General features: G+C 40.6%; 1 protein-coding gene and 2 long non-coding RNA genes across 11 annotated transcripts in view; 1 reads left to right on the top strand and 2 right to left on the bottom strand.

Moving 5' to 3' along the window:
- The window catches only part of CREM (cAMP responsive element modulator), a 35,416-nt gene extending 19,526 nt beyond the window's left edge, over positions 1-15,890 (bottom strand). For 3 of the 9 annotated variants that reach the window (XM_064637417.1, XM_064637440.1, XM_064637457.1), the window contains exons 1-4: positions 15,774-15,889; positions 10,765-10,877; positions 9,991-10,108; positions 2,161-2,307 (exon numbers count right to left, since the gene is read on the bottom strand). In XM_064637417.1, coding sequence (XP_064493487.1) covers positions 2,161-2,307; positions 9,991-10,108; positions 10,765-10,805 — 306 coding nt within the window. In that variant the 5' untranslated portion in view covers positions 10,806-10,877; positions 15,774-15,889. Of the gene's footprint in view, positions 1-2,160; positions 2,308-9,990; positions 10,109-10,764; positions 10,878-15,143; positions 15,162-15,220; positions 15,321-15,773 lie in introns of those variants that run through there. The other 6 variants (XM_064637467.1, XM_064637477.1, XM_064637431.1 and 3 more) reach the window with 5 other exon arrangements.
- On the top strand, positions 10,962-11,423 carry LOC135403451 (uncharacterized). Its single transcript, XR_010425408.1, has 2 exons — positions 10,962-11,073; positions 11,188-11,423. It is a non-coding gene; the product is annotated as an uncharacterized LOC135403451 (long non-coding RNA).
- A 5,814-nt stretch (positions 15,891-21,704) lies between the features above and the next one.
- LOC135403456 (uncharacterized) lies at positions 21,705-24,703 on the bottom strand. The gene is made up of 2 exons (XR_010425409.1): positions 24,361-24,703; positions 21,705-22,057 (listed from the first exon to the last, which is right to left on the bottom strand). It is a non-coding gene; the product is annotated as an uncharacterized LOC135403456 (long non-coding RNA).
- Positions 24,704-24,917: the final 214 nt, after the last annotated feature.

The following is a 24,917-nucleotide window of genomic DNA, read 5'->3' as shown; positions in this document are numbered from 1 at the left end:
TTGGCAAGAAGGTAAGGAAATCACAAGATGATTTAAGAATTTTCATGTGGAAGAGGACATTTTCTGCAAGAAATTTCAGAAGTTTTACTTTTCATCATGACAAAGAGAGAAACTAACATTTCAGATCATTCTAACAGCAAGCAACCATAGCCACAATGTTAACAAACAGAAACCATTGTCATTTTTCCTGGATGTCATTCAGATTACAACTTTACCTACTTCAACTTCATTTGCATGGGAACAAATCTAACTTCAAACTCACGTTAGTCTGCCAAGACCTAGTACGCTACAGGGGGAGCAAGCAACAAGTCAAATAACAATCTGAACTTCAAATCTTCCTACAAATAAAAAAACATTAACAATACAATAAGGAACGTTACACATATAAGCATTTTTTTTCACTCAAAAAGCAGCAGCATTACGAGAAAAATTTTGAACTTTCCGGTTGGGAGCTGCAGGTGTTTGAGGGAGAGGTCACGCAAGCTTCAGCATCAACCTTCAGTATACTTTTTTTTTTATTAAAGTGATATAATTTCCCAAGTCCCCCATTGTCTGGCAGAGAGAAGATATCAAGTTAAAGCCAAATGATCCAGAGGAAATGCCAGATGGCAGGATAAAGGACTGAACAGGAACACAAAAGGGCTGAACACCCTCGGTAATGGAGTCTTTTACAGCATCTTCAAGCCCTTCTCACAGAGTGATTTCATTTGCCATTAGCAGCTCAAACGAAACCAAAGCAAAAACCTGGAACTAACTAGTCGGTATTAATTGGGACAAAAGTTTCTTGTTTCTACTCCTTTGGGAAAGGAAAGACAGCCAGAGTTCACTCAATACAACAAATAGTTGACTTCCACTCCCCTAAGACAACACAGCAGCAGCTGGCAAGAGATTCCTGAGAAATTGCTCCTTCTGAGCTTTGAAGAAAGTCCTCTACCTTTGCATGTATATCCTGCCTATACTGAGAATGACTAATATGCTTATCGAATAAAGGTTACTCCGGTAAATTACAGTTAGAAAGAATTCAAATTAAAAAAAAAAAGTAATTACTTTGAATACTCTGATTTGACTTCATGTTTGACCAAAACCAAGTCTCTTGACATCTACCACATGTCTTTCAATAGTGATCTCGAATTCCAAAACCTTACAAGGTTCCATCATCTAGACCTACTGCTCAAAAATAAAATACTCATTATCTGGCCAAGGTTTTATTCCCTATCTCTAATATACATCATACCTACATGTGCTTTTTTAGTTATTATATTTGAAAGTTACTAAGAAGTCTCTAACATTAAAGACAGCTTCTCAAGAAGACTGCAACATGTTAAAGAAAAGCCATGTGTTGCCAATAACCACAGGTAAAACAGTTCCCACATAACAGGTGTATCGCCTCTCTTACCAGAGGTATCAATTCTATTTGCAAAACGCATTTTGGTTGACATTTCCCAATCAGATTTTAACAAAAATAGAGCAAAGGCCTTCATAGCTTACAAGAAAAACACCAGTGGAAGACCAAGGCACATTCAAAACACTGTAAATTCATTCTCTCTCTAGTCTTTTTCACTATTTAAAAGCTCTGAAAAGTCTTACACATTTTGCATTGATTCCTGTTTTCTAATACCAGCAACTTGAAACATGTGAACATTTGCCACATAAATGTTTATTTTGAGGGTGCCTGTATTTTTGGTCTCTACATACCCACATTCACAAAAAGCAATACCTGATGCTACAACAGGGCCTGCTGAAAACAAGGAACCACTTGACTGTATATGTAGTTTCATTACATCCAGACCCTTTGCAAAAATAAGAGATATTTGAAAATTTATGACTTCATAGTCTCATTAGAAACATGATGTTCACAGAATTTAACAAAACAGAAAAACTAGAGTAAGGCCATGTTATCACACAAATTTGCTGTTGCGTAAGCGCAGAGTTCCAAGACACCATTTTTTAGAAGATAAACAGGAAGCATTAAGGAAATGCTACACAATGCTTGTAGAGCTGCTACTGGTTGGATGTTTGCCACCTTTCCCTCCGCTGTTTCCTGCGCCATATGAGTAAATCTTGCAGCACTGGTAGGAATGAAGAGAAACTGAAGATGGATTGGGAAAAGAGTCATGAAGTACCAAATATTCATGAAAATGTAACAATAAAAGAGCTAACCTGAACAGCTTGCATGTGTGGTGACTGAATGACTGAGGGCTGTGTGGCTTGAATGACACCCTGGACATGAACAGTTTGACCAGAAGGCAACTGCACTAGAGTTACAGCTGGAGATCCTCTTCCAGCACTTGAAGCAGCTACAGAAACCTGTAAAAATTACAATCATCATGTTTAAGTAACATGTCTTAAGACTTCAGCAAATGCTTTTAGAAGTGACACTAAAACAAACTGATTTTGTTGCCATATCTAAAATAGCTTAGATGTGTATAGTTATCACCCACAAAAATTAACAAGTTTTACTAGTCAAAGTTTGACATGTACCTTTTCAAAGGGTATAGAAAGCTTAAAACTGTTCCCTAACAAATTGCAACTCTTTCTTCTTTTTTTTTTCCTCCATAGACGTCTTGTTTTCTTTTCAATTAAAAAAAAAACAAACCAACCCTAGGCCAACACACACTAAATCTGCTGTTGCTACCATGAAGGTTGGGAAGAACCTCAAGAAATGTAACAAAAAACATGCATATTCACTGAAGTGGTATGCTGCTGCAACAACATAAAGGGCAGAATGTTCTTAGTCAGGAAAAAAAAAACAAACAGAAATGCTTCAGTTTTGCTTTCTTTGTTGGGTAAGAAGTTATGCTTTTCAGATGGATGTCTCAAGAGATGAGAATTTTTCAGATAGCAAAAAACCACCCTGTTAAATAAAGCAATCAAGGATTTGTAAATTGATTTAGTTTAACAGACTCTTGTTATATATATATTTATATATCAAGAAAAACAGAGTTGGAGTGTACCAGGGCTTCAAAATACCAACAAAAATAAAGAACAGCTGGATCTTCTTTAAGCCTAGCACAGCTGAAGTGTTCTGTTTAGGAATAATCTGGTCCCTTTTTCTGCTGACATTTTAGAGGACACAGCTTTCCCCAGCCTTTGGCTCTCAACCCTCACTGCTAAGGATGAATGGGTTAAGAAACAGTTTAGCAACTACAGGCTAAGAAATAGTTCAATATTTTTGCTATTAGTGTTAACTCTATTAACAGAAACAAATGCTGATGGCAAAGGGAAAACAACTACAATTGATCTCAAGTGCTGTGTGATGAAACATCTCTAAACTCAGAAAAGGAAGAGAATTACAAACAAACTATATGATAAAAAGAAATACTGTGGTTTTTAAAGTAAACTGCATTGAAAAGTCTTATTTCTATATTCCACACAATCAACATAAACCCAGACTCATATATAAAATTCTGATGTTATTCCCTTCCTAGCTTTGTTCTCAGCCCCAAAAGGTACCTGGATTAGTAAAGCTAAAATTGAGATCACAGAATCAGAGAATATACTGAGTTGAAAGGGACACACAAGGATCATCGAGTCTAACTCCTGGGTCTGCACAGGACAGCCCCAAGAGTCACACCATGTGCCTGAGAGCATTGTCCGAACGCTTCTTGAACTCAGACAAGCTTGGTGCTGTGACCACTTCTCTGGGGAGGCTGTTCCAGTGCCCAACCACCCTCTGGGTGAAGAACCTTTTTCTAATATCCAACCTAAACCTCCCCTGACACAACTTCAGGCCATTCCCTCGGCTCCTGTCACTGGTCACCACAAAGAAGAGATTGGTGCCAGCCCCTCCTCTTCCCCCACGAGGAAGTTGTAGACTGCGATGTGTGATGAGATGACAGTAAGAAGACAATCACGATGAATGCTGAATATTCAAAAAAAAATTAAAGAAAGTTTTGTATTTTTTCTGTATTTATAATGAAGGGGTTTTTAATTCCAAATATGAAAGAAGTTTTCATTCGTGATCCATAAGCCATAGCTTCCCTGGGAAATATTCCTTTCTTGAAGCAAGTGAAAAATGTTAACTACTATTAAGATGCACTGCTCTCAAAAAGACTTGATGGTGGTTCAAATTATCTTGAAGAAACACTGTTTCTAGGAAACAGAGACAGGATCTTGTCAACAGTCCCCATGCAGTTGTTCAGCGTTAGAGGAACCTGAACTGCTTTTCAAGAAATAGAACAATTTAGGGCATTTCTAACCCTGAAATGGAAACAATCATTCCTTAAGTGGCATGAAATTATATGTAGATAGGACGTGCAAACCTTTTTCCCAATCTGCAGAATAAATATTAATGTTAAGAGAAATTTATCAGAAATACATATTTGAGATTGAGCTCTAGAAAGTCTCAGATCTGAAGAGAATAATCTATTTTGTGGCAAAGTTGACATCCTTAACCCAAGCTTCAAGGAGAGAGCACAGAGCAGTCTAAATGTTTACAAAGTATGCCAACTCCCAAAACATTATAAAGGCAATTTCACCAAACCTTTTGACTTACTGATATCTTTGTAAGAGTTCTAATGTGATACAATACTCTGTGTATCAGAAAGAACTTTCTGAGTACAACACATAAAAAACAGTACAAAGTGAACAGTTTAAGAGTTTCTATTTGTACACAATGAGTTAGGCACACATGATCAGGAAATAATCCAGTACTCAGGATTAAGAAACTACACTAATTTAAAAGCTCCTTAATCAGTATAACCACACAAGAAAAAAAGAAAAAAACCACACTCAGCTAATCTCTTCTGGACTGAAGTCTACAATACCACAGGAGAAATTGTTCTGTTCCCATTAATTCAGATAACAGATTAAATAAGGGGGGGTAGGGTTGAGATGGCAGTATTATAAAACTTTCAAACGTCATATTCTGCATCTCTTTTATTAAATATTAGAAATTATTAAACCAACTTCAATTCACATTTCCTTTTCCAGTTTTCAAGCTGAATATTCTGGTGTTAACTGAAATACTAGAACCTTTTGGTGCTATCATGCGTAAATGCTGACTGAAACAGACTTGGTAAAAAAAAATTCCTTTGTGACATCAGTGATGAGCAATGCCACCTCTGTCGTCATTACCTCAAGGGCTGTCTGGCACAGCGACTGAAAACAATCTGCAGAAGCAACTCGGGAACACAGTGGGTGAGGGGAAGCTTAACACATTCTATGGATTCTATGCTCCTAGGCGTGCAACAGTCAAGTCTAACAGCTTCAACAAATACCAACCATGCAATCCATAACAGCAGTATGGTACTATACTCCACGTGTTTGGAAATGTAAGTGCTCCCTCTTCCACAGAGAGAAAAGCAGCCAACAAAGAAGATCATACACTACTTTCATATCAAGGCACAAACTCCTGCAGAGAAAGAGGTTCCTCATCATTTATCTGACTTCAAGATGCACTGTCCATCTGAACAGTTATTCTGTGGATGTACACACTCCCTCACATATGGTCAGATAACTTTTCCCTACTGAGAATTAGAGGTTACATTTACCTTCGACCCCTTGTACCTTCAACATTGCCAATACGAAGTAAGCAGTACACAGGTCCATCTGATTTCTGCCCCTGCTGTTGCATCTAAACACTGCAAGGACTCTAGAAGTAAAGTAAAAATTCTGGGAAAGGAGAAGTCAAGGCAAACCCATCCTGGATTCATCTAACAGAAGAGCAAAGGACTTGCCATGCTTAGGCACCGAGTACCCTCTACAAGGAAAAGCTGGAGACAGGGAAGTTTTGATCAATTCCAAAGCTGATGCAAAACCAGAAGCACATACTTTTAAGGAAAACAATGTTAGGCTGATTTCAGACATGTGGTGACAGCATACCCTTCGAGGAAGCACAAAATGGTGACAAAGTTGCACATTTATAATCCTCTAACATCAGCTTTGCTAATGGTCTAGAGTTGCATTTGGCAGATCAGTTTTAGGACCAATTTTTTTAAAGTCTGGCAAACTCTTACAGGGCTCAAACTACTGGGGGCAAGATATAACACAGTTTGATGTTGAGAGCCCACAAGGACAACACCCTGAAGTGCTAAACCTGAGCAGTCCCAGCTTGCACTGGCTATGCACTCCAGGCTCTGAAAATCTCCCTCTGATCTCTCTGACAGCAGTTCTCACATTGTAAATCCTGATGTATGTCTAACTTAGGGTCAGCACCAAGAGGTCAACAGATGGTATCTCAGACCAGGACAGCAGACAGCTCTACTGACAGACAACATGACAAAGTTAACAAAAAGTGAATCAAAGAAAAACCATCAACATGTAGGATTAAAAAAAAAACCAAACATGACAGAACTGAAAGTATTTTTGTCAAATCTGAAAAAGGTCTAAGTACATTGATCTTACATTTTTATAATTATATTTAGTGTAGTAAGCACATGGCAACAGTATGGCTTCTAGAAATCCTGCAAAAGGAACATCTAATTTCTCCTCGAATACCATTGTAGATGTAACTGTTCCAAAATATAAATTTGGCTATCATCACCACTATAAGAATATTCTAATAAAAATTAACTTCCTTTTAAGAACAGATCTATATATATCAACAGAAGATCTGTGCATGTGAGACAACCCATGGAGCCCATCTCTAAACAGGTTGAGAAATTTTCCATCTTGCACCTTTGCTCTTCCCTGAAAGCATCCCTCAAAAGCATCAACCTTTTGTACAGATGTTCTGTACACTTTCAACAGCTTCTAAAGAAAACCACCAAAGTTTTTACCAATTAATATTTTCTTACCTATTTCTTTTGGTGGCTGGATCACAAAAGACTATGTCAATTCATTAACTGACTGAAAGTGATGGATGCAAGAAATTAAACTATAAATGCAATCTTATTGTACATTAAGTCACTTTATTTAAAAAATAACCCTTTAATGGACAGAAAAATGTACCTCATTTTTGCTAGTTTCAAATCTACCCATTTTTGCTTTTGTAGAAAAAGTCATTTTACTTTCATCACCAAAAAATTGCAGGAGTAAACAGCAGTATCTATGACACAAGCTAGGAAAACCCCCCAAACACTGTCTTTTCCCTACTAATAATGTATAATAGCTCCTTGTTAGCATCAGAGGCTATCCCATCACATCATAGTGCTCCAGCCCAGTCATTCTTAATGTCTCCTCTGCCTCCCAGCAGGGGACACATAAAAATGCTTCAGCACAAAACAATCTCTGCCCTCTAGAGATGATCATCTTATGGAATACCTGTCCACCTTTTTAAAACTAAATGGCAGGTATTTCTTTAAAAAGCCTAAACTCCAGGGGAGGGAAAAACAAACATGCACACAAAAAAACTCCAAAACAAAACAAAAAACAACAAACAAACAAAATCATCTCCACATCAAAAAAAACAAAACCAAAACCAAAACCACAAACAAATCGAAAAAGCCCACCTCCTACCCAGTTATATCCCCAGCATTTTGCTTGTCATTCCCTGGACAAAGTCATAATAAAACCACTACATTCCACCTGGACATAAAAAACCCCACCCTTTTACTGCAAGAGCAGTCATCTGCTGGCACAGATGCCCAGAGAGATTCTAGAGACTCCATCCTTAGAGATATTTAAAATCCAAGCAGACACAGTCCTTCACAACTTGCTCTCACTGACCCTGGTTGTGCAGAGAGGTCAGACTAGATAATCCCAAAAGGTCCTTCCAACATCAGCCCTTCTACAATTCTTTGGTAATACAAGAAAACTACAAATTGAGTATTAAAAGATAGCATATTAAAATGTTTTACTTCTGACTGAAAAGAACCCAGGTTAAACAAATATCTTGCTGAAAAAAACAAACAACAGCCCCAGTCCTCTGTGCCCGTCTCCAAGATATCTGAAAAGGAGCCCTCAGCTTCAGTGATCAGGAATTTTAGCTCTTGGTAAGAATCAAGTCATTCTTTTCTCTATTTCTGCATGTTTGCAACTAAATTAGTAGGAGGGATGGTTGGAAGTTGGCACAAGGTACATTTCAGTGACTTTAGTGGCTGTCTTCTCTTCACCGCACTCATCCAGAGGCCAAAGAGGGAGACAGGATCTGTGTCCCTCTGTAACAGTCAAAATACACAGACACTGGACCAGCGGCACAGCCACAAATTCCTCAGAAACACCCCAAGTTTCCCATCTGGTACCACCAGCAAAACCAGTCAGATGTCCCACACAAACCCCTCAACACGCACCCCTGACTCTCATCACGACAAAGCACCTCACCTTCCAAGCCAGCCAGGTAGGAACACAGACTAAAAAAATCCTACTCATCTTAAGTCAAAGCAATGTCATAACAAGGTAAGTGTTCCACCCAGGCCCGCTTTACCAAAATCAATGCTGTGGCAGTGCAGCCTCAGGGCACTGAGGGGGTGTCAGGGCTGCAGGCCCTGGGAGCCAGTGGCAGCACCGGGTGGTTGAGGAGAGAGGCCTGTCCCTGGAGCCCTCTCAGCTCCACTCCTCTTTGGAGTGGCACAACTGCACCAACCCACTTTTCTGGACAGCACACAAGAGGGATGTCTATGGCTACGTGCACCAAGCAGCTCTGACAGGTCCAGGAGAGCTCTCTGAGCCGTCTGACCAAAAAAAAGGGACTCCAGATGTCAACTCTGGACTGTTAATCTTAACCTTCAAACTCAAGTACATGTTTTGGTTTAGTGCTAATTGAATGAGATTCATCAATACTTCAGAGTTATTAGTTTTAACTGAAAGAGATGAAGCCCATACCCAATACAGCTGAACCTTCACACACAGTACTCAAGCATTAAAGGCACACAAACATAAAAAGTGTTTTCCTTGGGGACGCAGCAGAAGCTCTCCTACAGCATTAGTGACAGCTTTGTCTCTAGATCAACGTTAAAAATCCCAAGTGACAGAATTCACAGGTATCTTCTTCAAACACTATTGCACAAGCCAACAGATTTTACACATAATTCATCCTATGAAGTTAAAGCACAAAATTTGAACTGAACTACTAAAGAAAGAAGAAATGAGGGGATGACATCAACAGAACAACTCAAAGTTCTTGATTTCATGCTCCACTCTTAAAGAAAAAAAAGAAAAAACCCAACAAACAATATTCACAATGCTGCATATACCAAAAAAAAAATGTTGATAAGTATTTTGCAGTCTTTGTGTCTGAAGATGTGAGAAAAAGAGCAGCTGCCTTCAGTTTTTAAAATATACCTATAATGTAAATCAAGTATCTAACATACCAAATACATGGCATCAAATCTTACAGATTAATAAATTCTGTAAGATATTTTTTAAAATCACTTCCTTTATTTCCACAAAGGGAGTTTGAAGATCCTTTTAAGTGGTTCATACAGTTTCCTGAAGCTATAAATCTTAGTAAGGTCAAGAACCTTATTTCTCTCAAGTGTCAAATGTTTCATATTTTAACATGTATATATTTTTAATGTTTGAGAATTGTTACTATATAATCTTTTATCCATTAACTACCAAAGAATAATCCAGATAGAGCAACCATACAGAACACGTGAAGTATGTTTTTAGAACTCCAGTCACTGTCATTGGATACATTAAAAATGTACTTGCAATTAGATGAAATATGTTCTGTACAAAAACTGGAACTAGGAGAAAATCATGGTTGGTTTTATTCATGTTTTCATTTTTGTTATTCATCACATCTTCAAGATACACGTTTTAGATGTTTGATCTTCCAGTCACCTTAATTCCTTAGGACCCTCTTCCCATCTCTATAACAATCATCTTGTAAAAGTGAATGTAAAAAAAACAAAAACGTGTCCACCAATCACTCCACTCTGAAAAAGCTGGCTCCTGAAAGTGTCACCTTTTAACAGACCTGATGTTACATTGGTCCTTTGTTAACTACTGCAGGCATAGTTTCCAGTATACCTTTGCTATATTTTTCCTATTTGAAAGCAACACTTACAAAACATGAGAATGCCATGCAAATCGATAATTTAAAAATCACTGCAGCTCTGAATATCACTTTAGTGATTTTTCTCATCTTTCCACATTTCAGCTTACCTCAGATCCTGAGGAAATCTGACTTCGGCCTGACTGATTCTGAAGGTGACCAGTATTTCCCTCTGTCATAGAATCCACTGCATTGTCATCCTGTTCAACCATTTCCATGGTCATTTGTCTAAAAGTAAATACATACACTTTTAAATAATGCAGTACATGGAGGTATATAATGCAGTACATGGAAGAGTGCAATTCCAAACTATTTTATATTTGGAGCAGACAATTAACAGAAAATAAATAAATTTCTGTCAAAACGATCAGATTAACTGAATCATTTCTTTCTGTTCCCCTGCATTAAAATATCAATTCATATAGGTAGGAGCCCTAAAACAAGTATTTTGGAAAGCTGCAAGGAGAGGCAGTTCTGGAAATGGCTGTCAGGGAGGGACAAGCACAGAGTCCCAGGGTCCCATGCATTGTTGCCAGCAGGGCTGGGAGCGCAGTGCTCCAGAGCAGCCCAGCAGCACCACCCACAGCAGGTCCCCCAGACCTCACATCTTGCAGTAGACATGGCTCGAGCTGCCCAGCAGCCACGTGCTGCTACATTCCTCTCAAACCTTCCAAGATGCTGATTCCCAGCTGGGATTTACACTTGAACTGTCTGTAAACTACTCATGGCTCAAGGCCCACAATGATTCTTCTAATTTTGCAGGATTAAAAGTAGGGTAAGTTTCATAGGAAAATTAGTAACTTGCTGACCCTCAATTCAAACTAAGAGTTTAAACTCCATACAGTAAGCTTCCAAATGTATCTGCTATATAAAAATGCAATTACCTGACAGTTCCTTTTCGATATCTCTTGGCACACTTAGTCATAACGGAAGGTGTGAATTTTAAAACAAGAGTTCGGTTCTCTTCGTCTCCCTTTCTCTCCTACCAAACCCTGCACTGAAGGTGCAACATTGAACAGGTGATGTCAAACATTGCCATGGCAACAGGTCAGTTTACAAACAGAACAGAGACAGGATAGGGTCAGGCACAGGCAGGTAGGCCCTCAGGCATGCTCCCACCTACACCCTACTTACACAACCAATTGAGGCCGCAAAAGGAAGACATGGTAGAGATGAGGGATTTAAATTAAGAGGCAGCAAATCTCAATTCCTTGGGTTCCGTTACTGTAATCAGAGCATAGCAAGCCTGTCTGAACTCAAAGTTCAACTATTTCAACTGGCTGATAGTTACTTTGGTTTCTTCTCAGGTCTTACACTGAGAGATGGAAGAGGCAGGAAGGAAAACTGCTACCCATCTGACTCTGAGACTCTGGAATTTAGTCCCACAGGTTAAAAGTAACTACACTGAGTCAAATTAAATGTAAACCAAGCTCCTTTTGCGGCACTATTTTAGAGAACATTCCAGGATCTTCGAGGATAAATTTTATTGGTTTCTTTGAAAGTCACCCTTTTCACCCAGCATAAAGGCATGAAAATATGAAAAGATATCCAGTCAAATGACGCAGAGCAGAGTTTGAGCTCATATGCCTCCAACAGTATTCTACTGACCAGACTTACAGTACTACAGCTAGGGGTAGCCAAGCTGTACACAATCCAACATTTTATAAGTTAACATTAGTATTTCTGCCCACGTAAGTTTCGTATCCTATCCAGTATCAATTCAGATTAGAACCATAAGAAGTTATTTTACACCTAAAATCTTTCTACATTTTTGTCTTGTTAGTTACCACTAATTACCTTTTTCTCTAGATCCAATCAAATTAAGGATCTACTGAAATTGACCAAAGTCAAACAATTCTGGGGAGAATATTTTCACCAAGCTTTGCACCATATTTTTCCTAAGAAAATATTATCTTATTAAACCATTCTGGTTTTATATATACATGCAATGTAACAACAAAAATAGAGTAGGAAAAAAAATTCTTTCTTTATAAATTAGGGCCATCCATAGAGTCTTAAACATGAAAGCTCTATCTGGTTCATGGTAAGAATGCCTCCATAAGCTTCATAACAGCTCACACACCAAGGAAGATTAAATAATGCATAGGTACTGGCAACATATTCATTGTAATCTCTTCCTAAAGATGGGAATAAAGTCAGAATTAATTCACTTTATGAAGGCCGTGAAGTATTTTTGTATCCAGAGCCATCTGTCACAGAAAACCTACTGTTGGAGGGGGGGGGGAAGTACTTATTATTCCCACTGAATGAATTTCATAGAAATTTTACCTAGAAAGAGCCATTTTTCATCTTGGAAAAAAAAAGAATTTAGTTCCTAATTTTAGCTTAATTCCTCACTGATTGTAGAACACTATAAAAATTTATTTATTTTTAATATTTATTAGGATTTTTCTCCCAAAGTCTTTTCATCTGCAGTGCTCCAGTAACTGATTTGGCAAATAGCTACAAAAAGAGCATCAGTGCAGCAGAAAATCTAACAAAGCTATTCCTCGTACTTTGCAAAATACAATACAGACAAAAGGGTGTATTTTTTAGATTATTTATGTTTAATTAGAAAAAGAACAGCAAGTACTATACACGTCAGTGAAATGACAAATATACCTAAGATTTTTGATATACATGAAAAACTCTGGAATTCATATAGATTTTCCATTTATAATTGTGTATATGCTGACTCTTAATACAAATGATTGCTTAATTTAAAACTTTAGCAAGGTGGAGTAAAGTCTGCAAGTATGACTGCCATAAAGTTCAACTGTTATCCCGGAACACAGCGAAATACTCTTCCTAGATAAGCTCAAACCCATCTCTTTTTGACAACCTCTGCTTGTAAACAGAGACTTGACTAGAAACAGCATTCAAATATAAAGATCCAACTATAGCCTATAAAAAACCAAAACAAAAATAATGAAGTACATAAGTAATTTTAAAACATACACTAGTTATCTTGGCATAAACCTTCAATGAGAAAGATGACTAACGATAAAATGAAGAACATTAGTATCATAATTCAGACATGTTATGAGATTAGGAATGTTTGATAGACATAAGCACAGAGGATCACAAAACTCGCAGGAGCAGGTCAGTCAGCTGCAGTCATTTGAGCCCACAGATCAGTCAGAGCTGTGTCACCTCATGTGGGCTTGTGCACAGCTCAAGGCCAGGCATGCTAAGGAACTCCTGAAGTGCACAGTCCAGTCTGGATTGTCACTGTCTTTGGAGCACTCCTATAAACTGTCAGATTCCTATAACCTGAATTGCAGAGGGTTTGCATCCCGTATATAATTTTAACATGAATACTCCAAACTGTTTTTAAGAAATACACAGAAAAAATACTGAGCGATATCATAATTATGCTTTTTCTAAAACTTAAGTAATACAGACTATGTCACAAAACAGTTTTAAATCCAGTCCAGAAACTACTGACATAAACACTTTGCACATGTATCACACTCAGTCTACACTGCAAGCAAATTCTAACATATGCATTGCTTTAAGTTTCAAAGAAAGAAAAAAAGAATTTTCTGCCAAGCACTAAAAATCCTTTATAAAAGTCTATCAGTAGTAGTATCTAACACGCTTTAAAGTTCACGTTACCTTCCTTCTATTTTAAAGTAAAACTAAACAAACAGTTTTTACATATGTGGTCTTAGGTCCTGTTTAAAATTATGTGTTTTTCTTCACTGTAAGATTAATTATATACAAGTTTTAGTCTTATACTCAGTATTAATACATTATTTTCTTACGTTTTCTATCTTAGTTGCTTACAGTCACTGAACAGTAATTTTAAATACTCATCTGGATTTTTAAATTAATAAACAAGTTATACCTCTGTACTCCTATAAAAAAAAGGAAAAAATGGTTTTCCATAATGTAAGCAAAGACACCTGCTTCTTCCTAGAACTTAGCAAAGAAATCTTCAGGATCTGGCACAAAGTTTAACCGCTACCAAAACTTGTAACATTTCAATATATAAGCACATGTTTACTACAGTCACTGAGATGAATGTACAGCAGGTCAGTAGCAGATAAACACTGACTAAGATGATGCACACAGTGCACATCATAAGCTTCTTCAACTGCCATCAGTTGAAGCATCCCTGGCAGGACAAATCTGGCAGACAGAATCAGCTGGAGGAAAACACTGCCAGGTTTCCTAGAAAATTGGGAGTAATTTACAACTAAAAATGTGAACATTTTATATTTTTGTCCACAGGTAAAAGATGAAGGATGGCATCTGCATCAAGATACCCTATTCTGTAATAAAGAGCACAAAAAATCCCTTCACTTCCCCCAGTATTGCTGCTTGTTTTCCATCACTGAATATTCATACAAATACTTAACGTCTGTTGATGAAATTAAACTGCAAAAACAAATGGGTACAATATTTTGCATATCTGAAAATGTGTGACTGTCTAATTAAATACCCAGAGACATTTTAAAAAACAACTTTTTTATTTCAACCATACTTTGTGCATCAGAGACTTCTTACAAAGGAGGCCTATTGCAAAGAAACTCATAAGGGGCTGAGAAATATGTTTCAGCCCTTGCTCCAAATCACTTTGAAGGCTTTTATTCACAGGGGAGTTAGTAGAAAGCAAGGATGTGAATTTCCAAGCACCTGTTTTGCATTTATTGATGACTCCAGTGAGTGTGGAAACTCTCATAATGCACTCGTTTCAGAAGGGCATTATGTTTTCAAGTATGAACTCTAATAACCTGTTTTACTACCCTATGGTGTGAAGCACACCAGCTGGCAAGGTGGTCACGGCGTTCAGCCAGGTAAAACAGGCTAGATTTAGCAAGTGTAAACTTTCAGGCTTTTTTATCATCAGAAGCTTTGTCACTAAGTTTCTTGCGTGTCCTAAACTCTCAGTGTTTCCTCATTTTCTTCCCCATTCTGTTCTTCCTTGAAAACCCTAGCAAAACCCTAAAAAGAAAATTTAAAAGCCCAACCTGCCGTTCTTGTGCGCACAAGCAATGCTATCTGTCCACTCTGCATCTGCCACTTCAACCACCCGGACCAGGCAGTGCAGAGCCCGCTGGGAAGAGGACACACGGTCCCCCTTCAGAAGGGTCCAACCAGCCCCTGGATAGGCCAGAGGACCATTCAAGCATCAGTCCCTCTGGAATCCCTTAGCACTCAGCACCACGTATGATGTTGCCGCGGCAGTGGGGGATGCAGACAAAACCCTCAAACTTAAGACCCCGAACTCACGGTGCCCACCGTGATCCTCCCCCACCTGTTCTGCTGACCCAGCTCGGAAAATCCTGTGGGCCAGGATGTAATGGGGTGTAGTGGGCTACGTGGAAACGATACCGGGTATCCCCACTCCGCCTCGGCCGGGCCAGCCCAGCGAAAGCTCCGGGACCGGCCGTCGGGGCGCTCCGCCCGCAGCGGGCCAGCACTGCCCCCGCTCCTCCCGCTCCGCCAGCCGAGCCGAGCCGAGCCAAGCCGAGCCGAGCCGCTCCCAGAGCAAGGGCCGGAGCCGCCCCTGACAGAGCCCGGCGACACCGCGGTTCCCGGCCGGTAACGGAGCCGGCGCTCCGCGAGCCTCGTCTGGAACTCCCAGGACGCGGAGCGGCCTCGGGGCCGCCCGGCCCTGAGCGCGGCGCGCTCCCGGCTGCCGGCGCGGCCGCCCTCGGCCGCCTCACTGCGCGCTCCCGGCGGCGGGGCTGAGCCGAGCGCGGCACAGCGCCCCCCGCCTGCCCTGCCCTGCCTTGCCTTGCCTTGCCCACCCCTGCCCGCCCGCCCGCCCGCCCCTGCCCTCCGCGCCGCCGGCGCCGCCCGCTGCCCTCCGCGCTGCCCCGCTGCCGGCCCGCGGGGGGTCGGGCTGCGCGCACACGTGTCCCCGCCCCCTCCCGCAACTCACCCGCCGCCCTGTACGTGCTGCCCCCGTCACAGGGGGTGGGGGGGACCGAGGACCGGGCGGAGCCGCGCGTCGGCCTCACGTCAGCGCTGATGCAGCCGCGCCGCCGCGGGGGCGCCGAGGAAATGGCGTCTGCGGGGCCTCCCAGCGCCAGCGGCCGCGGCGAGAGGGCGGGGCTGCGCGCGGGCGGTGGCCGCGGGGCGCAACGGCCGCCGCGCTGACCAACCGCCGCCGCGGGGCCGCCGCCGGCACCGCCCATGGGCCGGGGCGGGACGCGCCGCGGAGCGGGCGGGGGGGGCGGCCCCGCGGCGCCGGGGGCGGGGGCGGCCGGTAACGGCCTGGGCAGGCGCGGGGCCGCCGCGCTCCCCGCACACCGCGGTCGGGGTGCGCGGTGATAGCGGGGGCGGTGCCGCCCGCCCGCCGGGCCCAGCCGATAAGGGCGGTTGGCTGGGCCGCTCCTGACCCAGGGAAAGGGCGCAGCGCAACCCCGGCTGTCCCTGGGCGGTGCTGGAGCGCTGAGGGACGCGGGGACCTGCCCGGGGGCCGCCCCACCGCGCTGATGCCCGCGGCTTGTTTTGTAATTGAGCTTGGTGGAAACACGTCCCTTACATCAGTCGTTCGTAGTATGACACGGTGTTTTATATTTATTCGGGTAAATAAATCAGAAATTGCCGACGAGGAGGGACGTGCGCGTTTCCCCGCTCGCTGCCATGGGATACGTGCGAATGTCATGAGTCATGTCGGGCTGGTGCCGTAGGTGTGAGCACGGCGTGTGCGCAGGGCCTGTGCGCTCAAGTTTAATAATATTAAAATGCCATAAGTGCGTGAGCCATTAACTTTGTTAATAGTGATGTTTTAACATCGTATGTCTTAGTGTTGCTCAGTGTTTTACAAAGTAGTGTAAGAAGGGATTACGCTGCAGTATATTTTAAATTACATATCTATGCATCACTGCACTTATATTGTGAAATTACATAATGTATTTACCATTTACCCTTTTTTTCTTTTTTCTTTTTTTTTACTGTGAGAAACTATTCAGCAGTGTGCTAAATAAACATGAAAACCTAAGTTAATTTCACATAACTCATTGTGATTGAAGAATTGGAGGATGTGTGTGTCAGGATTGGTGATATGTCCATGCAGGTCAAACACTCAGTCTTATTCATGGTATGAAGAGAACCTGGGTATTGATTTCCTGTGTTTAAAAAAAGCCAAATAACTCTTATATCTGACTTCATAGAAGATGAATCATATTTACTTGCAAAGGTTTTTGCCTTTAAGCATTTAGTTCATTAATTTGCTTCACAGAAGTTATTTAGCACAGGTATCAAAATCACAATGTAGTGGAAATAATACAGGATCTTCAGTGTTGCTATTGCTTGTGCAAGTTTTCAGTTTTCATCCTACATTTCCTTTGTTGCAATATTGAACAACACCCCCTTCCTGTTTTGAGTTCTGTTTCCCTCCCTTTGTTTGTTGCATGTATTTTATGTGTCTATTCAGGGTTTTAAATAGGAGTTTCTCTTCCCATGATTAATAACCTTCTGGTTTTACAGCTTACCCATTAGGCACACAGTATTGTTATGCTCATTTATTAAAAGATACGCTTTACTAGAAAATCTCTGGTCAATTAGCAAATATTTGTTAGAATGGTAAGATAATCAAATGAACAGTCAAGTGTAAAACTACTGAGAATTACTCTGCTGAAACCTTTGGAAGAAATTCCAGCTTTGCCTAATATAATCAAAAAGCCAAAAGTAGCTTGGGATACTTATAGCACCTCAAAAATGTTTTTGAAGGTAGAAGTCTTATTGCAAACAGGAAGAAATTTCGAATGAGTGTGTTAAATAACGGAAACCACTGGAGTGAGTTACTTATAAACAAGCTGAGAATTTCCATGAACTCTTAAAGCATGAATTTGGAGCAGTTGTTTTTTAGTAGTTTTCAAATCATAAGCAGCTTTGAAATGTTTAACTAAGAATTTACTACTATTTATACCCCTTCTCTCTGATAATTTAATGGAGTGTATTAGAGGAGTGAATGAGCTGCCAGAGGGATTTAGATCTTGGTTATACAAAGATGACTAACCAGCTTTGGCTCTTAATACAGCTTGCTGAACTTGGTGGGCTGCAAGAGAAAGGGAATTAAGTTCCTTTGTGTTTGGGGTACTGTGTTTGTTACCTGAGGCCATAATGGCCTTTGCCACAAAAGCACTCACTTGAACTAACAGTTCTCTTTTAAATTGGTATCAATCCCTGATATGAACCCATTTAATTTTGAATGCTAAGACCAGAAGCAATCTGTAAGAAGGCTACACAGATCAGGATTCTTTTATGATTGTCATAATTTACATAAGATGGTTCTGAACATAAGTTTGAAAGCCAGGCTCTTTGCTGTTGTCAGAATGACTACCTGAATCATCTTTTCTCTCTAATCTAAAATGTCCAACCTGATGTTATGTCCTGCAAATTCAAGGAAGTATCAATGATTCAGTAGCAATTACTTTTTAATTGAGTTTTCTGGGCTCTGGTGGGCAAAGCCAGAAATATCCTTTCAACCTAGGTCAATTTTGAAGTCTGATCTGCTGCACCATCACAAAGAGAGAAGTACTCTATCAACTGAGGTGGGGTATTAGATGAGCAGAGAGTTGGAGCAACTTCATTTGGCACCAAAAGAAACCTGGTGCTCTTTGCAGAGAGTATAAATATTTCACCAATGCGTATTCCATCAGTAATTGCTAAATTACTGCTCTGCTAAGGCACCGCTTTGACTTTTGTGGGTTGCAGAAGCCAGAAGCGCAGGAAGGAACAGCCTTGAGGAATTCCAGGTCTGGCTTAGGGAGAAGTCTGGCCTAAGAGCTGTGAGGCTTTGCACTACCTCAGCTAGCTCTGCTCTGCTTTGTGTCATGTAAATAACAGGATTTCTTTGCTTGGAAGGCTTGAAGGTTATTATTGGTGAAGGGAGTGTCAAGTACTATACTAAGTCCATTCTTTAAAATATTTTTACTTTGATTTTCTCAATTTTTAATTATTTAATTTTGGATAAAAATTTGCAGTAATGCTGCAATATTTTACACCCAAAGGATGAAATACATTTCAATGTGGTTTGTTTGTGTTTGATTTGGTTTTTTTTACTTTTTTAGGATTTGTAATAACAAATTGAATTCTATAAATACTAAACAGGTATCACAAGTGATATGCTACTATCTGATATGTCCTGCAGTTTGAAAGAAGGGGTACTTACTGGTGCACCAAAACATACCAAAGCAAACCAGAGTGCACTGGCAGTTAAACTTTAATCACATTATTAGTCACTGCTTGAACAAAAACACAAAAACCTAAAATGATTTGTGAATGTATAGTTAGATACTTGGTGTGGTGTCTGTAAGTAAAGCTGTATGAGAAGGGAATTGACAGGAATCAGTAGATGATTCCTCATCTACTGGTCCTAGATCAGGACTCCAGAGCTATTGTCTCCCTACACAGTGGAGCCAGAACAAAGAAAACAATGGAGAAATGTATAGTTTGACAAATAATTTGACATTCTAGAAATTACTGTGTGCTCATTTGTTGCTTATTCATTTCATAAGAGAAATTATTATAGTGGAAAAATAATATTCTGACTAGGTGACAGTGTGAGGTGCGTGAAATGTTTTAATGACTGGTGAGTTCCATATATATGCATGATGGTATTTCTGTTGCAGCAGAAAAAAAGAATGGTGACTTAGATCTAGTACATGAAATTTTCTCATTTCCTCTGCTGAATAATGAACTTTCCTTATATAATACTTTCCTCATAACATGAACCTCACATGTACTTAACAGTATTCATCACCCTTTACAATCTGTTACTGTTTGTAGAGATCTTCGAACTTTTCAGCTGAAAAGCACAAGGTTTGTATAAAACATTATTTTGTACTTATAGCATGAATATTATAGCATGAATAACTGATGTTCTTTACAACCTCTTGAGTTCTATTTTAAATTTAAATACATAAAACTTCCATATTAAAAGTCTTCTGAATAGGCTGTGTTTAAAAAATTCTGCACAAAACACAGTTTGTAACCTAATGTGAATACACTGTACCACAGGAATGCGATACCACAAACTGCATATGCTTGTTCTTTGCAAAAGATGTATCCTGTAAAACAAGGTGAGCCAATGCAGCAATGTGGCCAGCACTAATAACACACTGAGAAACTGCCTTACACAAAGGTGGATGGCATCAACCATTCAGATAATGCTATAAAAGACAAACACATATAAAGATCTCACATTTATTAAAAAATATTCAATGAAAATATGAAAAAATACCAAGAATTATTTGCATTTGGTTAACAGTGTGGCTGTAGACTAGATTTTCTAGCCACCTGTAGGTTGCTTTCAACGGGGAAGCAGATTTTCTTGTTGGCGGTAGATGGTTGTAAGCAAGAATACAGAATATAAAATGAAAAGCAAATCTGCTGAATAAATGAAGGTCGCAAGACACAAAGTAAAGATGTCTGGGAACTATAAAGAGAAGGAAGAGATACAAGTGAAAAACAACTAAATGGAGTAGTATTGAGTATAACAGAAGATTATTAGGCTATTTGCAGTGTGTTTATTTGAGAAATACAGAGCTTCTGTATTTCTTTCATGTCAAGAGTTGTTAGTTCTTAATCTACCAGTGATACAGATGAATGGCTAAAGCAACATATTTTTCTGAAGAGGATGTATCTTTCATCAAATGCTAGCTCAACTAATCTATCTCCTTGATGATGCTATTTTGCCAGCTGGCTTATTTATGAAGTGTTTTTTCTTATTCTATTTATCTAGTACTTTTGCAAGTTACAGGAGGTTTTCATCTCCATTAAGTTTGAAAAATGTGTTTTACTGAATTATTTGAGAGACAAATATATGTATTTTTTAAAGTAATTTCTCAGAAAACCCAAGGAAACTGTCGGTGGAATGATGTCTAGTTTAATTTGGAAAATGATGTTTTAGAAATGGGCACTAGACATTTCCTATTTATCATATTTTAGTGAAGATGGATGCTACTTGCTCTTTCCCCCCCTCCCTTTTTTTTTTTCTTTCTTTTTTTTTTTTTTTTCTGGAAACAACAACTTTGCAAATTCAATCATTCAATCTTGTCTCAAAGCTAAGTTGTGTTGCCTAAAATTCATCATCACTTAGAGCTGTGTAGTCACTGAGTTCAAATGTTTTTCTTTTGTGTGTAGATATACCACACACACAGATGTTGAAATGCTGCATACTGGGGTTCACTTTTTTAGTATAGGGGTGGAACCACTCAGGATTTACATGACTGTTTTCTCCAAAGCATTATAAAAGTTGTACAGATAATTGATCTTTAAATACACAATTTTACTTGTCACTAATGTTGGAGAATATTTTTAGCACTATTTTTTTTGGCAAAAAGTATAACAAAGAAAGATTACCTAGGTTTGCTCATACAGACAGTTTAACTGCTTAGCTACAATGACATGAGAATAAATTGGTGTCCCTTTTTAATAATGGATGGGGAAAAATGACATTTGCAAATTTTTTTCAAGCAATCTTGAATTTGGAATAAATTTGGGAGATGAACTAAGCACTTGATGGCTAACTAATAAATATTGCTTGGGAGAGCTTAACTTTTGTTTACTTTCCTATTTCATGAACAAAAAGATGTGGATTTTGTCACTGTAGGTAGTGCAAGTTTAAACTCCTAAACTGCTGTTTTTATATATCCAGCACTGCCATCTCGTGGCCAGGACTGCAGTGAGTATCCGCTTCCTACCAAGAATTAAAGGGCTTTAAGCAGATAAAATAGTCACACATTTAAAATTCTTCATAAACTTAAAAAAATGAAAGCTACAAGAATAGTACTGTATTACTCTGTATTTTTATAGTCACAAAAGGTACGCTCAGTTTATACTCGTATTTTCACAGAATCACAGAATCTGCCAAGTTGGAAAGGACACACAAGGGTCATCGAGTCCAACTCCTCCCCCTTCACAGGACCATCCCCAAAAGTCACACCATGCGCCTGAGAGTATCGTTCAAATGCTTCTTGAACTCAGACAAGCTTGGTGCTGTGAGCACTTCCCTGGAGAGCCTGTTCTAGCACCCACCCACCCTCCGGGTGAAAAACCTTTTCCTGATATCCAACGTAAACCTCCCCTGACACAACTTCAGGCCATTCCCTCAGGTTCTGTCACTGGTCACCGCAGAGAAGAGATCGGTGCCTGCCCCTCCTCTTCCCCTCACGAGGAAGTTGTAACTGCAATGAGGTCTCCCCTCAATCTCCTCTTCTCCAGGTGGAACCGCATGAAAGACAAACACCCACAATAAAAATCTAGATTGAAAATAGCTGCAATGAAATAAAGGTTCATTCCTGATTTCATTTTTCTTGTTTTTAATTCTGTACCAGCATAATACAGTATTAGATGTAGCATAAACATAAACAAAGTAGATAGCTCCCTCCAAAGGAATTTATTACTTAAGAGAAAACAAGTTAATGCAAACAAACAGAAGTATCAGACAAGAGAAAACAAATGCATATAAACAACAGGGGTAACTCAGGAAATACTGCAATACTGGTGAACAGGCTTGATAGCAGATGTAATTATAGAAACATAAAATTTGCGTATGTGGTGGCAAAGTTTTAAGGTGGCATATTCATGTAGTACAGACAATCCTGTGTTACTCGCTACTGTAATCAACAATTGATAAAGAACTGATAGAAAGTTACTGAGAAGAAATGGACTTGTCCATAGGATCATCCTACAAAAACTTCCAGAATTTCCATCTGTCACCCATCTATGACTGCTAGCTACAGCTACTGAAAGACAACACTAGGCTCTGGTCAAGCAGGATTTAAAGTAGGTGTTCACATTTGCTGTCATCAAGAAATGCATCAAGACATGGCTAAGGTAGCTGAGCACTCCATTGATTGGTTAAGCTTTGTCAAATGGCAACTTTCTTCACTGGCATTCTTGGGCACGTCTGCACAGCGGGTTAATTCACCTCATCAGCAGCTGGGCTTCAGCAAGTAGGAGCAGCCCCACCACAGAGCTAACAAACACAACTAAACTCACTGCTGCATAAATCATGTATGCACTCATGTAAAGCATTGGTGAACACACACAAGTTTTAGTCTTGCTCTTGGCAGATAGATTAGAATTATTTCTTAATGGACTGTAGGAGAACCTCTCTGTTCTTTTGGAAATGCAGGCAGCACTGTGGGAGTGACAGGCTGACCTAGGCAGCACACACAGTAATGCTCACAGCTTGCTCATCTCAGACTCCTGCAATATCCTGTTCTGTATTTTCCCCTGGTAATTCTCTGGCCAAGCTTGACAAAGAAACTTGATGAAAAGAATATCCAGATTTTATGAAGTTTTTGGACTTAGAAATTGTTATTTCCTAAATACATTTGAACCCAAGAACAATTTTTAAATACCTTACATAAAAAGCAATAATGAATGTTCATGTTCTTCCTCCTAATCTTGATTACCTCATCTGCAGTCTTACAGAACAGAGTTTGCAGAATAGTTAAGGACTCAGTATCTAATGTAATCTGTGGGATTTGTGAATATTCATAATTTCAGAAAATCAGCACATGAGTCTCCCATGATGACCACACAGAATTATTAGCTTTGAAAATACCTCCCTTCCCATATCTGTGTTTCCAGTTCTCAACAGTTAACATAGGACAGGACTTCTTCATATAACAGAAATTTAGAAAATATGTGCTGTGTAATGGTTGGGTAGTGTACAGATAAGGATATTTCTCATTAACTGCTGTCTAACTTGTGTTATTTGATATGATCTTGTACAATTAATACATTCACACAGCATGGTTAAATAGCATAATTTAATTGTGCCAGCATATATCTTAACTTCTAAGAGTTTAACTCACAAGCTTGTGGCTAACACTGCCCCTAAAAAAGAGCCCTCAGTCCTACAAAAGGGTGAAAGTGCTGCAGATACAAACCAACAATTGCAGAAAATAACAAGCCATCAAAAGCTGAAAGTTACAACCTCCCTCCCCCCAGCAAACAGAAGTGAATCGAACCAGCAGAATAGAAAAAGAAAGGGCTTTAGGCCAAAAACAGAGGAAGTTGCAAGAGTTTAAAATGTCTAGAAGGAGTTAATAAAAATAATTTAAAAAGAAAAAAAAGCAAAAAGCATTAAGGCTTAATGAAAAAGCTTTAAGTACTGGAAATGAAATGGGCAAGGGCTTGATTTGAAAACAGGAAAACCAATTATTTTTACTAGAGTTTTGAGTAATTTGAACAACACAGTTTTCCGAAACAAGTATCTGTTTATCAGAGAACCATGTCTCTGTAGATACGTGCACTACATGCTGCAAATACATCCTTTTCTTAGCTTTTTTTTTAAAAAAAGAACTAATATTGTTAGTTGGGAGTGCTCTGAGCGGCAGGTCCGCCTTTAGTCCCGGCTCAGTGCGCGGTGTCTGCACTGCTACGTAAGCCCGAACCTGCGCGAGCTCTGGGCTCCCACAGCGCGCCGGGCACCGAACACCTTCAGCTACTTAGTCTCCAGAGCGACTTCACTTTGTTACTCCGAGTGAACAACTTTGCATTACCCTTTTCCGCCAGGAACTCCAAGGGGGGGCGGGTGCCCTGCTAAGCCGGCCAGGCCGGGCGGCGCAGGGGGTCTCTCGCACCTCCAGCACGTGGTGGGAGAGGGGGAAATTCCCCGCTGGGAGCCGGCGGTGGGACGGGGACACCCCCACCTTCTGGGGAAACCGCTTCACCCAGGCCCCGGGAACCCCGCGCCCGGGTAAGGGCCCCTCCCATCCTGCGTCCCGCCGGGTCCCGCCCGCCCTCCTGGACTCCATGTCGGGAGCGGTTCCCCCCAGTGGAGAAGCAGGAGGAGCGGCGCGTGCGCCGGAACCACCCCGCCGCCGGGAAGTGCGGCCGCCCGCGCTCGCCGTACAGCGCGGGCCGTACCAAGCCTCGCTGTCCGGCGGGGGGGGCCGGGATCGGGAGGTGCCGGAACGCCGGGACCCTCTGGCCCCAGCCCATCCCGCAGCCGGCGGAAAGAGCGCGGCAGGCACAGCCCGAGGCGGCGGCGGCGGCGCGGAGGGCGAGGCGGCGGCGCGACGGCCGCAGCTCCGAGCGGGGCCACGGGCCGCGCCCC

The sequence above is a fragment of the Pseudopipra pipra genome, chromosome 1 (assembly GCF_036250125.1).
Source record: "Pseudopipra pipra isolate bDixPip1 chromosome 1, bDixPip1.hap1, whole genome shotgun sequence".
Lineage (NCBI taxonomy): Eukaryota > Metazoa > Chordata > Aves > Passeriformes > Pipridae > Pseudopipra > Pseudopipra pipra.
This window is presented reverse-complemented; position numbering and strand designations above follow the sequence as displayed.